A 14829-nucleotide genomic window follows, 5' to 3' on the forward strand; every position below is an offset into this window, starting at 1 on the left:
TGGGAGGTCACATATCAAAGTCGAGACAGCCAGGCTGAGGATCATTTTCTCAGACTGAGAGAGTTCAAAGTGACAATCAATACGTGGCAGCTGGAGATGAAACAGAGGCTAAGTAGAGTGAGAAAGTGATTCACAGCTCTGAGGATTAGCAGGTCACAAAGGAAAACAGGGCTTGGATGGAGGTCAAAGCCAAAAGAGGCCTCAAATTCAGAACATTCACATAACTCAATAATGTACACTCAGGCCAATCAGTTCTGGGATGCAGACCATTTCCCTTTCGATACTTAACACATGGCATAATAACATAAACCTAAGATGTTTGTGGATTTGATATTCTGCGTATTGACGGCTGGTGGGGAGATTTTAGAAGCTGAGCCTTTCACATATGTTCATTCCTAAATACAAGGCCCAGCACAAAGCACATTCTCAACAAATGCTAGCCTCTTGGTTGATGAAAAAATTTCTCATAAGAGACTAAACTTTAATCATGGTTAAGGAAGAGAAATAAAAACTGTACCTACATCAACAAGCAAACCTGGTTTGCAGGAATCTTCATGATGTAGTCTCTGCTAACCCTCCAGTCATGTCCTTAACCACAGAAACCCCTGTCCCCAACATTTGAACTCCATGCTCCAGTCAAATGGAACTGTCTCCATTCTCCATGAGGTTTGTCCTATCTCTCTCACTCCCAGGCCTTTGTATAAGCTATTTCCTCTATAAAACACCCCTTCTTCTAATCCCACCTAACTTTCCTTATCTCTGAGAACTCCCACAGCACACAGCCCTCAGAGCTGCAGAGCACTGGTTTGCCTTCTGTGAGGGCCTGCTCAGTAGACCATGAGTTCCTTGAACAGAGGGACCATATCATTCATACCATTTCATCCCATGCTCTGCACACTCCAAGCACATAGTAAATATTGCATTCATTTAAGGATATTCTGCAGATGGTTCCAGGTTCTATCCTTCCTACACAGACATGGAAAGAGATTTTCCTTCCTGGCATTTCAAATAAGTCTATATTATATATTGTTCTTTTCTCCCATTCTTCAGGTAAAAGCAGTTCAAAACAAAAAGGGGAGGGGAGGAGTGGGTAGACAGGATACAGGGAGCAAAACTTTAGCAACTGCATCCTAATTTTATTCCCTGAATTGCCCTCTTCAAAACTTTAGACACACACAAGGCAACAGCCCAGGACTGACTCCCTGAGGTAAGAAATTGGTTCTGCTGCCATAGAGGCAGAAATAAAAACAGCAGGGTAAGCAATGGCATGATTCCACACCTCTACTTCCAGTAGTTTGCTAACAGAAGAGGTTAAAGGGTAGACTTGTTTGCCATGGGGAAGATAAAAATTATGTCCTGTTATGCTACCATGAAAAAAAAGTAATCATTACAAAAATAATGGCTACTTATAGTGAGAAAATTGTTAATATTAACAAATTTCATTGCCAAATAATTAAGGGAAGAAAATTCTCCCAATCCCTTAGTCTCTATGGTATCTAATATAAATTTAATTACATATTATTATGAGAACTTACTGGAAAAAGAGGTGTGGCCAGGAGGAGAATAAAGGCAATGTAGTCCACAAACCAGTTCACCAGGCTGAATCCAGCCCACTACATGTTTTTGTAGGGATACTAAGAATGATTTTTATGTTTTTAAATGTGAAACGTGTAAAAGACTGCCTCTCAGCAAGAACAGTTGTTCAATTTTGCTTCTTGGCCACAGAGCTTAAAATATTTACTATCCGGCCCCTTACAGAAAAAGTTTGCTAAACTCTATTCTGAAAGATAAAGCTCTGGAAAAAGCCAGGTTTGTAAGGAAAGCCTCAATTGCATAGAGCTGTGCTGTCCAAAATGGTTGACACCCAGCTCTGCATAGGTATGGAAATTTAAAATTAAACACAATTCACCAGCTGCATTTCAATGGTCACATGGGGCTAGTGGTTTCCCTCTTTGACTGTAAAGATATAGCACATTTCCATTATCACAGAAAAAGCTATTTGACAGTGCTGGAAGCTATGTGTATATGTGTATTTCCATGCCCTAACCTCCAATTTTCTGAAACAACTTAGTTCATTAAATGGGAACTCAGTGTGATTAAATGTTCCTCAACCAAAAAAACCCAGTCGATCCTATTTTCTATATTCAGAAACAAAACTGAATACCATCCCTGTCCCTGGACGCTATTGACAATCTTTGATGATTTAGCTGTCCAGACATTCTAGCAGTCTTAATATGGTCAGTATTTTAAGTTATACTGAGTTAGGAAAGTTATCAGAAAGATCTTAGTGCCAATGCTCCTGGACATTTTCCCTAGCTGTATTACCCTTGCTAAATCTCTACTTTGCTCAAATTCTCCATTTCGTCATTAGTAAAGTCCACTGTAACATTTGTGAAGGCCTGTTTTGTAAACTGTAAAGCACTGCTCAAGTCTCAGTCACTACTGTATTCCCAATACCTAATGTGCCTAGGAAAAAAGACACAATAAACATTTGTTGAATAATAGAGCTTCTTGTCAAAAAAGAAAAAACCTCTCTCAGGCCAAATAGCAATGACTTTTCCTATAGGACTAATCAGAGCATTGTAAAAGGATTTGATTATATACAAATGGGGACACGTTAGAGCCACTCATGTAACACCATTTTCATTGTCATGCAGCAATTAGACCAGCAATAAAGATACCTCATGACCTCTCTTCTTTCAGGTGATGGAGCAAACGATGTAAGCATGATTCATGCTGCCGACATTGGAATTGGAATATCTGGACAGGAAGGCCTGCAGGTATTGTTCCCCTCCATTCTTCTCCTTTCTACCCTAACTCTCCTTATTGGAGAGTTATGGAATTCCCCACAGTGTTGGAGGAATCTCTCCCCAAGAGCTTTGCAGAATTATCATCTTAGAGTTGGGGGGTGGGGGGGGGGGGCTTCCTTCTTACGTAACTTACTTCCTCTTACATAACCTCCATCACTATACCCCTGCTGCCCTGTCCCTCTGGTACAGAGAAAAATAGAAGGATGTTTGGCTTTTTATAGACAGCTGGCAATACCTGTATTCTAAAGCCAAAGAGTGCCTAACCATTCAGGTAGGGCTAAGCCTTCCTCTGACTCCATATTTCCTCCCTGTAGCCTATACCCACATCCAAGGGTATAGTGCCCTCCATGAGCAGTGACACATATAAGAACATTTGAAAACACATTTCAATTGCCATTTTAGTCTTGATGGCTAGATTGACCTATAAATTGTTTGGTACAGTTTAATAGACATACCTAAGTCAAAATTCAGCTTGGGACAAGCATATAACTTGAGCTACTAATGTCTCCCATTAAAACAAACCCCACCTTATCATTCTGAACTATTAACAATCATATTCCCACCTCTGGTGCATACAATAGGTACTGCCTAAGTTTGTTGATAAGGATGAAAGAATACAGTTACCTTTTGAGTATCTACCATATGCCAGCACTTGATATTCCAATTAATATGAACCTCACTTGATATTCCAATTAATATGAACAATCACAACCCCATGTGTTAGGAATTATTACTCCATTTGTTTTTTCAAATGAAACTTAGTCTGGGAGAGGTTAAACAGTCTGACCAAGACTCACACCAGGATTTATAACCAGGCATATTTCAATTTTATACTCGTAAAAGAGTACTAAGAGCTATGTCTTGTTCCAAGCAATCCTAAGGGCAGAAGACATATTTCAGCTCCATGTAAAGGAAGAACTATCCAACCATCAGCTCCATCTAAGAATGGATCAAATGGTCTGCCACAGGAGGTGACCAAGGGAGTTGAGAGGTTTGAGAATTACTTGCACAGAAGCCCCTACTCTCTCGTTAGCCATCGTATCTCTAGCATGGTGCCAACACATTTTAGGCCATAGTTACTGTTTATTGGATAAACAGAAGGAGAAGAAGGGCCAGACTAGACCAGTGGTCCCTTATGAGCTGCCTTTCTTGGATTCTAGTAAGGTTTGGCTTTTCCAGAAGAGAGGATGGGGTGAACCACCCAAGGATGCCACATAATTACAAAGGGTCTTTTCAGCCCTACCAGCTGTGGACCTAGAACAAAGCATGGCCCTTGAGGGAGTCTCTGTGGTTCACTGGCAGCTGTGGATAGAGGCTGATGTCTCTGTTCTGCCCTCTCAGGCTGTCATGTCCAGTGACTTTGCCATCTCCCGCTTCAGACACCTCAAGAAGCTGCTGCTTGTGCACGGCCACTGGTGTTACTCACGCCTAGCCAGGATGGTGGTGTACTACTTCTACAAGAATGTGGTGAGTAGCCCTATAGAAATCTCCCACCCAGGCCTTGGGAGGCCCATCCAGGGACCCAGTTCCCACCACAGTGGTAGACAAACCTTTTTAGCATAAGGGAGTAAGTCAGGATGGCCTGGCTTTTGAATCCTGAGACTGTATCCTACTAGCTCTGTGAACTTGAGCAATGTAATTCATTTCTCTGAGCCTCAATTTCTTCTTTGGTAAAATGGGCTAAGACTATTGTGTGAAGTTATTGTGAGCATTAGCAATACTGTATGGAAAGCACCTGGCACACAGAAGGCAGTATGAGTGGTTACAAGCACAGACTCTTGCATCAATCTTATTTGGTTCAAATCTATGCTCTTACATTTGATAATGGCCTTACACCTTAGTTTCACCAGCTGTAAAGTGGGGATGATAAGAGTACCTTTCTTGTATATTTGCTACAAGGATTAAATGGGAGCTTGTATATAAAGTGATTGGCACATAGTAATCACCTTATAAAGTTAGCCATTATTTTTTATTATTGTTACTATTGTCATCACTCTTAGATGGGCTCCATAAATGAGATTTATTTTCTGACTGCAAGGAAGAAAGAACTCGAATAACTATCCTGACATGTATCTGAGATTTTTCTCTCCCTATAGAGCCCAATGCAAGAGCTATAGCCTATCCCTTGGGAGAGTACAGGTTAAGACCAGTCTCCTAGCTTCCACCTGAGACTCTATGTATCACTTCAACTTTGCCAGCCTTCCCAGCAGAGAATTCACAGAGGTCAGGATATTTAAATAAAATATCTATTAGCAAAAATGTTTTAAAGGGGGAGATCATCTGGATTTTAGTTTTGCCTGACTCTAGCATGCTGTGTGAACTTGGAAGAGTCACTTAACCACTCTGAGCCTTGGTTTCCTCATCAGTAATATGGAGACACTATGACTCCCTCTTCCCTAGAAGTATTATTTAAGAGGCTTTAGAGTCAGAGCTCAGGAAAGTATGTAACACTATAAAATACAATCCTAGGAAGATACCATTGTTTCTCCTGAAAAATAGTTCATTTCTGAATTATCGATAAGGGCCCAAAGCAGGCACACACCAACTGAGGCATTAAAACTGTCAGCAGCTCTTGTTTGAAAAGTGGGGAGGTGGGGAGGCACAGGGGAACTGAGTTTTCATTACCTAGTTCAAGGACCTTTGAATAATCCCCAGGAGTCTGCAAATAGAATCTGATTCCTGTTTGCATAAGGAAAAAGGGAGGATTAAGAGCAGGGTGGTAGAAGAAAAATGCATTAGCCAAGTAGCAGCTACGAAATTGCATTGTGTCCCCTTATTCCACTCTCCCAGTCCTGATTTAGGCATGTCACAGTTGCCCTTGCTCAAGAGTGAGCATTTTTGTGCAAAGTTCAATGTGTATGTAAATAAACAGCATGACAAAAAATAATGTAAATTCGATAAACTGGATGGTAATATTCAGCAAGTCTATGCAAACAAGTCACTCTATTTAACTTGAAACTCACTCTGAGCATGAAAGACTGTTTACTTAGAATTCAAAATGCCCATTTAATTTTTTTTCTTGCCTCCAAAGGAGCCGTTCTTTTGAATAAGCACAACCTCTTCTCTGCATTAAATTTGTGAAATAGAAAAGGAAACGTTTCCAGCCAGCCATGCTTTCAAAGCTTAAATGGTATTTATTTCCAGCCCGATGCCGTGCTCGAAATTGTGATACTGATGCGGCATTATCTCCCCATTGCAATTAGAGGGTGGAGAACTATGACTTCCACATCCAAAACCAATTTCAGAGGGGATTAAAACTCTGCATGCTCTGAAATTTGAACAATGAATTAATTACTGCACTGTAGCTACTTGGGAGGAAAACGCAGGCCCCAGTCTCCGTGAGGCTGTCACCAGGTTCAGTGGGTGCCCTCAGAGGCGCAAAGATTCCAACCAGAGGAAGTGGAAGCAAACAAGGTCCTAACAGGGCCTGCGGAGGAAGGAAACACTTCAGTGTTAAACTCCAGGGTGAGTATTGGGACAATAGAACGGCAAAGATTTATTTCATTTATTCAAATCATCATTGAACAGCTGTGTCTGGAACCTTATCAGACACTGGGTATAGAGAATTAGACAGACGTGGTCCCTGCCTCATGAGGCTGACAGTCTAAATCAGGGCTCAGTAAGCTTATTCTGCAAAGAGCCAGATAATATTTTTAGTTTTCACAATAACCCTTCAAATTTGGGGAAAAGAATTAAACTACTTATTATATATTTTCATGAGATAAGAAATATTCATATTTAAATACAAGTGGACGGTAGTCTCTGGATTAGAGTTTGGAGGACGTTAGTTCACCTGCTTTGTTCATCATTATGTTTGGCATCTAGTATAATAGTGGGCACATGATAAACACTCATTTTGCATCTGGTGGATGAATGAATAAACAAATGGAAAGAGTTGCTGGAGATTACGTAAAAGGTAAATCCTAAAATTTGGATTTCATTTAGCCCTCTCAGACATCAAAGGCAATGTTTTTATTATTTTATTTTATTTTTTCTGAAGTAAATGAAGTTCTGGCTCTTTCCATGATCACATTCACTGCTACCTTAGTACTTTACTGTTACTAAGTGTCTTTAGTTTTACGTATTCTCAGTTGACTTTAATAGTGGCTGGAAAAAGTCACACCTACAAGATAGGTGAGCTTCCAAATGTGGTGGGAGAATGTCAGTCATATGACCCAAGTTATAAGGCTTCGTACTACACTGGCTAATTCAATTAACATAGAGTAAGTAAATTTAGTCCTCTTGCACCAAAAAAAAATATGTTTTAAAAGTAATTAAACTTAATATTAACTATTGCGCTACAAAATATTTTAGATACATTTTTCAAAGGAAAAATCCAAGGGTGGTTTAAAAACTTTCTCACTAGTTCTTCCTCTTCAGACAGCAAAATCACTTACCAGCAATTTGTTCTCTTACTTCAAGCGTGTTCCAAAGAAGTTTCCCTCAGCAGCTTGTTTGCTAGAAGGCTTGGTTTCCTCTTTCTCAGCCAAATTATCTTTCCTATATTTTCATACCAATGAAAGAAATACCCTCAGTTTACCTTTCCAACTTCCTTTCTCTCAGAGTTTGGTTTGTTCATTTGTGCACATGGCAAAATCAAAAGTTGGTAAGGATAGCTGTGCAGTAGCCTGATGGGGCTGAGATAGTTTTTACCCGATCAAAAGAAAGTATTTACATTTTACTCATGTTAGCTTTCTCGGGCCCACCTGTCAAATTATATTTCCCCAGCCTACAATGAAAGCATGAATGGGCAAGCATCTTGAATGAACGCCAAAAGAGAGTTCAATATTGGAAGGGATAGTGGAGCATCAAATCAAGGGAGTAAGCTTATTTATTAAACAAAGTTTGAGATGTATTACAGAAATGAAAATGGGAGAATCAGCATCTACAAAGACCCAGAGGCAAGGTCATTTCACCTTTAGGAAGTTGGAAGTTGTTCAGTATGTCTGGATGAATATGAGATATCCCCCAGCACCCACTTGTTCACAGTCCCTGATTAGTGAAATTTCCATGCTTAGGGTATCTTGTGACTTAGTCAGCAATGTTTTGTATCATATAAACCTTGGACCCTCCCATTGAATAGAGCTGGTTAAACAAGGTGTGGTACTATCTCAATAACAGCCAACCATTCCTGCTGGCTAATGACATATGATTTATTAATGTTTCTTTATTTTTGAGAGAGAGGGAGTCTGAGCATGAGCAGGGGAGGAGCAGAGAGAGACACACACACACACAGAGAATCCAAAGCAGGCTCCAGGCTCTGAGCTGTATGCACAGAGCCCCATGTGCGGCTTGAACCCATAGACTACGAGATCATGACCTGAGCCGAAGTCGGACACTTAACGGACTGAGTCACCCAGACACCCATGACATAACCTATTGTGTGGCATGGGAAGATAAACTGGACCAATATGTTTCTTTTCTCAAAACCTTGGACTAAGAAAATGAGCAAGATGTGAATGAAAGTAAATCTGAGATACATGTGACGGGACATATTACCGTAAAAATCATGAAGGAATAAAAGCTATTAGTAAGAATGAAAGGTCATTTAAGAGAGAAAAATGTAATGGTTATGCAGCAAAGCATACTCCTCTAAGCCCTTATTTAAAATACAATTTTTTATTGGGTGCCTGGGTAGCTCAGTCAGTTGAACATTCGTCTCTTGATTTCGATTCAGGTCCTGATCTGAGGGTTTTGAGACCCAGTGCGGCAACAGGGCCCCACTGGTGCAAAGTCTGCTTAAGATTCTCTCTCTCTCTCTCTCTCTCTCTCTCTCTTTCCCTGGACCCCTCTCTCACTCGCACGTGAGCATGCATGCGCATTCTCTCGCTCTCTCTCAAAAACAAACAAATAAATAAAATACAATTTTATTAAAAAAATACATCCCACAATTTACCCTCATAAACATCAATGGTGAAGCTATATGATTAACCTGGCCACAGTCTACTTCACTTCTGTTTCTCCTAGTATTATAATAATGCTCTCAAAATGTCTTTGCAGCGTTCTTCTCATTCCATTTTCTAAATGATCTCATTTTGCAGATTATAAAATTGAGGCACTGAGAGGATTAGTGACTGGCCCAGGTAATGTTGGGTGACCCTTCAGTTAGAACTTACATTTTTTTAACTGTTTTAGCATCTTCCCCATCAATGTGCCACAGTGAATCCCCGGACTACACATTAACAGCAGTCAGACTCCACATCTGCACTGGCCAGGTATTTTTCACAGTCATTCCCTCCTTCTCATCTAGATTGTCAGTTACATACTATAAATATTTATATACCTTAAAGTATAAAACAACATTTTAAATTTAGCTTAATGACTTTCTGGTGTGCAACACTTCTGATACTGCCATTCTATTGAGCTCAGTGTAAATGACATTATTAAATTGTACTGGCAGAAAAAACAACATTCTTTAAGTCATGTGCTTCAGAATTTTTACTTTATAAAGGTTTTGCAGTAGAAATCTCTTCCATAACTCACTTATTCTTTCTCATAAAACAAAAAGAAAAAAAAATTTGTTCCAGGCCTTTAAAGGAGGGTCAAGTGAAAAATTCATAATAGCTATATTGGTGACAAAGTTGCTTTAGAATTTTTTAGTATTTAACGGACTATCCTTTGTTACAAGCATCAAGTCCTAAAAGTGTGGTCAAGGTAGGAGGAATTTAAGGAAGCACATATCCTGGTAAGTTCCAACATGGCAAAGGTTTCTTTGAAATTATTTGTCAAATCTTGTTAATTGCTTCATCTCCAGTGTTGCCATGGAAATAGTACATATTTAAAGCTCATGCATATACACACACGCACACACACACAACTCAGTTTTTTGTACTTATACAATTATCCGCATGCTTATATTCAGTACAAATGAAATATTCTTCAGTAGTCTTACTGCTGTTGCTATCAGAAGTCTGTAAAAGCGAAGTAAAATATGTAACTGGTAGACTGTAGTGCATCTTTTAAAATACAGCATATTCCACAAAACGCAGATTTTTAAAATAAGCATGTGTGAATATACCGTGTGAGATCCCAAATGATGTTTTATTCAAATAACCTAACCAAAGACAAGTCTTCCTGAGGCGGGGATTAAGGTTCCTGCATCTGTGTTTTCCAGGTGCATCCTTGCTGACCTTGAAGGTAACAAATAGGTGTAAAAGACATCCAGGCCCCTACACTGCCAGCATTATGGTTCTTTGTGATTGTGCAGGAGATACATTAGCGTGACGCTGTGGCTCCCCGACTGCGGGGGAACCAAAAACTCACCTCTTGGATATTATTGCATTACAGCTTTGACTGGTACTCTGAAGTCAGGGAACCAACAGGTGACAAAATACATTTTTAAACTTCCCAGACTGCATTAGCATTAAGAATGCTGAAGGAAGAAAGTTCTGACTGAAGAACCATGGGCGTCCCTTTCACTTGTCCCCGTGGACTTTGAAGGAAGCAGCTGGTAACCTGGCCTCGCCTGTGAGCACTTTCTGTTCCTAGGAACCTGGGTGATGGAGCAATTCGAGTTATTACTGTGTGAGGAAATCCTGGCTACTGCAGCCCAGCCGGCCGGGCCAAAGATTGTCTTCTTGATATGACTTGAGAACCAGTAATATTTTAACCCACAATTGCAGATAACCATTTACCTGCCAGTTACTTGGGGACCAGGAAAGATTTTTAATTGGAGACTTACTTCCATTTTCCTTGACATGAAAGCGTCCTCGCTATGGGACTGAGGGTCAGGAAGGGAGGAGGACAGAGGCTGGCTGGTTCCAAAGGACTGGAGCAAGTTTATAAAATAGAGATACTATTAACAACACTCTTGGTCTATTTCTCTCATCGATTCTCTTAGAATCTAAGCCTTCTAAAAAGTTTTAACTTCTAAAGAAATTTACTACATATTAAACCCACGTCACCATATTGTCCCTTAGAAAGATTGTCCATGTGACACTCCCACCAGCAGCATCTGAGATCACCCAGCTCCCAGCAGTCTTGCCAGCTTTGTAACCAGGCTTTCTCCATCTTTGCCAATTTCATAAAGGAAGATATTCTTCTCTTTAATTTATTAGAGCCCATGTTGTCATTGGCTTAAATGATCATATTTGTAAATCTAACCTTCTAAAGTGTTTCCATTAATGTGCTTCATAGTAGTAAATCAATCTTGCATTCTTACGATAAATCTACAAGATGATGATGAATGATGCTGTGAATACTCTGCCAGTGTCAGTTTGATCTTCATCATTTACGATTTCAACACCTATGTTAATTACCGAGATTGGTTTCTGACAGTCTGTCCAGTAGCTGAGAATACTAACACACACCAGCGCCTGGAACTCTGGGAGGCCCAACATTATAAACCATCATTAGGCATATGGGGCAGGGAAGAAAAATAAGGACAGGTGTTTTTATGGTTAAATAAATTACGAAGGCTTACCGTGCATTTTTGTATATTTGAGATCCTAAGATGCCCTGTACTAGAGCACTCTGTTAAGATTTGTTTTATCCATGGTTTATTAAATTTATTTGGCTAAATATATGGAATGCTTTCTGTGTAGGATAACTATTAACTCCTGACAGGACATTCAAGTGTTTCATTTAACATTTTGAAAAGGGTATAGTTTTCTTTTGTTCTATATTTGCCAGTTTAATGCCAGTTTCACAAAATTTAACCACCTTTCCTGTTCTCTACAATGGCTAAAATGGAAAACACAATTTATTCCTTGAAAGTTTGAAAGAATGTTCCTATGAAATTAACCTGTCCTGGTGATTTTTGTTGATGATATTTTTTATTTATTTTTCAATTCCTTTTATGGTCATTGATGTATCTTGGTTTTACATTCTTCACAGACACTTTTGGAAATTCTTTTTTCAAAATAGTATTGTATAATTAACATTTTCAAATTAATAGAAAATTTTTATATATATCCTTCATATTTTTAAAAAACCTTGTCACTTCTCACTATATTTGTTTTATTTACAATATTTTATTTGATTTCTATCCTTTTTTCTTCATCAGATTTTCCAAAGTGCTTTTCTTCCAGTTCTACTCAGATGCAGTTGACATTTATTACTGTTAAGTTTAAGGCATACAACACAGAGTCTTACTATAGTGTGAAATGATGATAGGCAGGAGTTTAGTTAGCATTCATTATCTCATGTAGATATAATAAAAGGAGAAGTAAAAAAGAAAAACAAATTCCCTGTGATAAAAACTCCTAGGATCTATTTTCTTAACAGGTGCCCTATGTACCATACAGCAATGTTAGCTAACATCACCATTCTGTACATTACATCCCTAGTATTATTTATCTTGTGACTGGAAGCTTGTACCTTTTGACCATCTTCCTCCAATTCTCCCTTTCCTTACCCCTGCCTCCTGCAACCACAAATCTGACTTCCCCCCACTCTTTTCAAGATTCCATGTCTAAGTGAGATCACATAGCATTTGACCTTCTCTGTCTGATTCATTTTACTTAGCATGATGCCCTCAAGGTCCATCCATGTTACCACAAATGTCAGGATTTCCTATTTGCTTATGGCTGAATAATATTTCTTTACACACACACACATACACACACACACACACACCACACACATGTATTATATCACAACGTCTTTACCCATTCATCTACTGATGGACACTTAGGTTATTTCCATGTCTTGACTATTGTAAATAATGCTGCTGTGAATACAGGGGTGTAGAGATCTTTTGAGTTAGTATTTTCATTTCCTTTTAAAATATTTTTAGTATTTCCTTTTCTATGATTTTATTATTTAATTATCTCTACTTAAGTTTACCTATTGTTATTATTTTTTTGAATGATGCAAAGTTTATTTATATCCCCTCCTCATCAGTGATTAGCAAAAATTAAGGCTCTGGATTTGCTTTTGAGTAAGATTTTGTCAATCTTTTATAAATTTTGCCATATAATATTCTCTTATTTGTTATTTTCTAAATGATTTATTAATGCAGTATTGGTCTCTTATGATTTAAGAATTATTTAGAAAAATGCTTTGTAAATTTTATTTGTTTATTTAATTTATGTGATTATTTTCTAATTTTATTGTAAGTATCCAAAAAATGCAAACTGCAACGTTTCTACACTGAGGTATGGCAATAATAATATTTCTAAATGTTCAATAAATGCTCAAAAAGAAGTTGTTTTTCTGGGGTATATGGGTGGCTCAGTCAGTTAAGCATCCAACTTTGGCTCAGGTCATGATCTCATTGCTTGTGCATCAGGCTTTACACTGACCGTGTGGAGCCTGCCTAGGATTCTCTTTCTCTTCCTCTCTCTCTGCCCCTCTCCCCCCTCAAAATAAATAAATCAACTTTAAAAACAAAAGAAGTTGTATCTTCTCTATATAAGATATAAAGTTTCAGGTAGTCAAAATTATATCTTCTCTTTAAAAATTTTATATATTGATCTCTTTTATCTTCTAAATAATTAAAGAGGTATAATTTCTTCAAGTAAAATTGCAATGACTTGAAAGTATCCTTTTTTCTAGACTTCTAAAATATATTCAAAATATATTGGATATATAAAATATCTAAAATATATTCTAAAATATATTCAAAATAATTTCATATATAAAATATTTAAGATATATTCTAAATATATTCAAAATATATTGATATATAAAACGTAGAGCTCTTATTATTTAATTGGGTAAAGGAGAGTTTGTTAATATGAAATACCCTTTTGTCTTCTTTAATGTATTGCCTGAATTTTACTCCATTTGAAATTTAATATTACCACTTATAATTTGTGTTTATCTTTACCTTTTAGATTGACAATTCTCAAATGTGGTCTAAAACTCTTGGGAATCCCTGAGACCCTTTCAGAAAGCTTATGAGGTCAATCTTTTCAGAATAATTCTAAGATATTTGCCTTCCTCATGTTCTTTCAGGAGTGGACTGTGGAATGTTCCAGTCTACATGATGTATGGCTTTGATACATACATACATCACACTCTGAAGGGTAATAGTAGGTGTGCTTGTGTATTTTTATGTTTTAAAAATTTCTCAGTTTTATGAAACTTCTATAAGAAAACATGGGAAAAGCCCCTGTGACCTGGTTTAGGCAAAGCTGTCTTAGATAGAATACAAAAGCATGAACCATATTAAAAAATTGATAAATTGGAGTTCATCAAAATTTAAAACTTCAGCTCCTTGAAAGACACTTAAAGAAAAATGAAAAGGAAAAGAAAAGCCACAAGTAGAAGAAATATTTGCAAAACATACCCTGACAAAAGACTAGTATCCAGAAGATACAAAAACACCTCTTAAAATTCATAATAAGAAAACAACCCAATGGGCAGAAGATTTGAACAGACATGTTACCTAAGAAGAGACACAGATAGCAAATGAGCACTGAAAATGTGCTGTATATCAGTAGCCAACAGGGAAATGCAAATTAAAACCACAACAGGATAATACTACATATATATTAGAATAGCTAAAATAATTTTTAATTGACAATATCAAGTCCCGGCAAGAATGCTGAGTAAATAGAACTCTCATACGTTGTTAATGGAAATGAAAAATTTTTCAACCACTTTGGAATTGTCTTTATTGAGTTATTATTTCTTATACAGTTTATTATTTTGTAATATATATGTTCTTTATTAAGAATTATGCATCTGTTTTCAAATGGATTAACAATAATCATAAATTTATAAATAAGCATTTATTAAGCCTAACATTTTTTGCTTATTTATACATTTTATTCCTTCAATTATCAAATGTTGAAGGATTTTTTTTTCTGATTGCTGCATTGAGCATATTCTATCAATCCATCATGTTCCTTCTCCATTCTGTTCTCTCTCCTGAGAGATTGGCCTGAATAATGTACACCATTGGGATGCCCACCTTGTGGTTTTCTGTTGGATTTGGCCTCTGGGGCCAAGAGTTTGGAAGAGAAAGGAGAGAAATTAGTGTATTATTTCCCTTTGTCAGGTTGCTTTAAAATGGTTTGTTCCTTAACAGAAAACCACAGATCATCTTTTTTTTTTTTAATGTTTATTTATT

At 37.6% G+C, this 14829-nt stretch overlaps 1 protein-coding gene across 1 annotated transcript in view; it reads left to right on the top strand.

Annotated features, from left to right (window-relative positions):
* The first annotated feature begins 2726 nt into the window (after positions 1 to 2726).
* The window catches only part of LOC116738204 (probable phospholipid-transporting ATPase VB), a 72645-nt gene continuing 60542 nt past the window's right edge, over positions 2727 to 14829 (top strand). Inside the window, exons 1-3 of the mRNA XM_032593998.1 lie at positions 2727 to 2780; positions 4152 to 4277; positions 6116 to 6275. Of these exons, the coding sequence (XP_032449889.1) occupies positions 2727 to 2780; positions 4152 to 4277; positions 6116 to 6275 (340 nt within the window). The remainder of the gene's footprint in view (positions 2781 to 4151; positions 4278 to 6115; positions 6276 to 14829) is intronic.

The sequence above is a fragment of the Lynx canadensis genome, chromosome A1, assembly GCF_007474595.2.
Source record: "Lynx canadensis isolate LIC74 chromosome A1, mLynCan4.pri.v2, whole genome shotgun sequence".
Classification (NCBI taxonomy): domain Eukaryota; kingdom Metazoa; phylum Chordata; class Mammalia; order Carnivora; family Felidae; genus Lynx; species Lynx canadensis.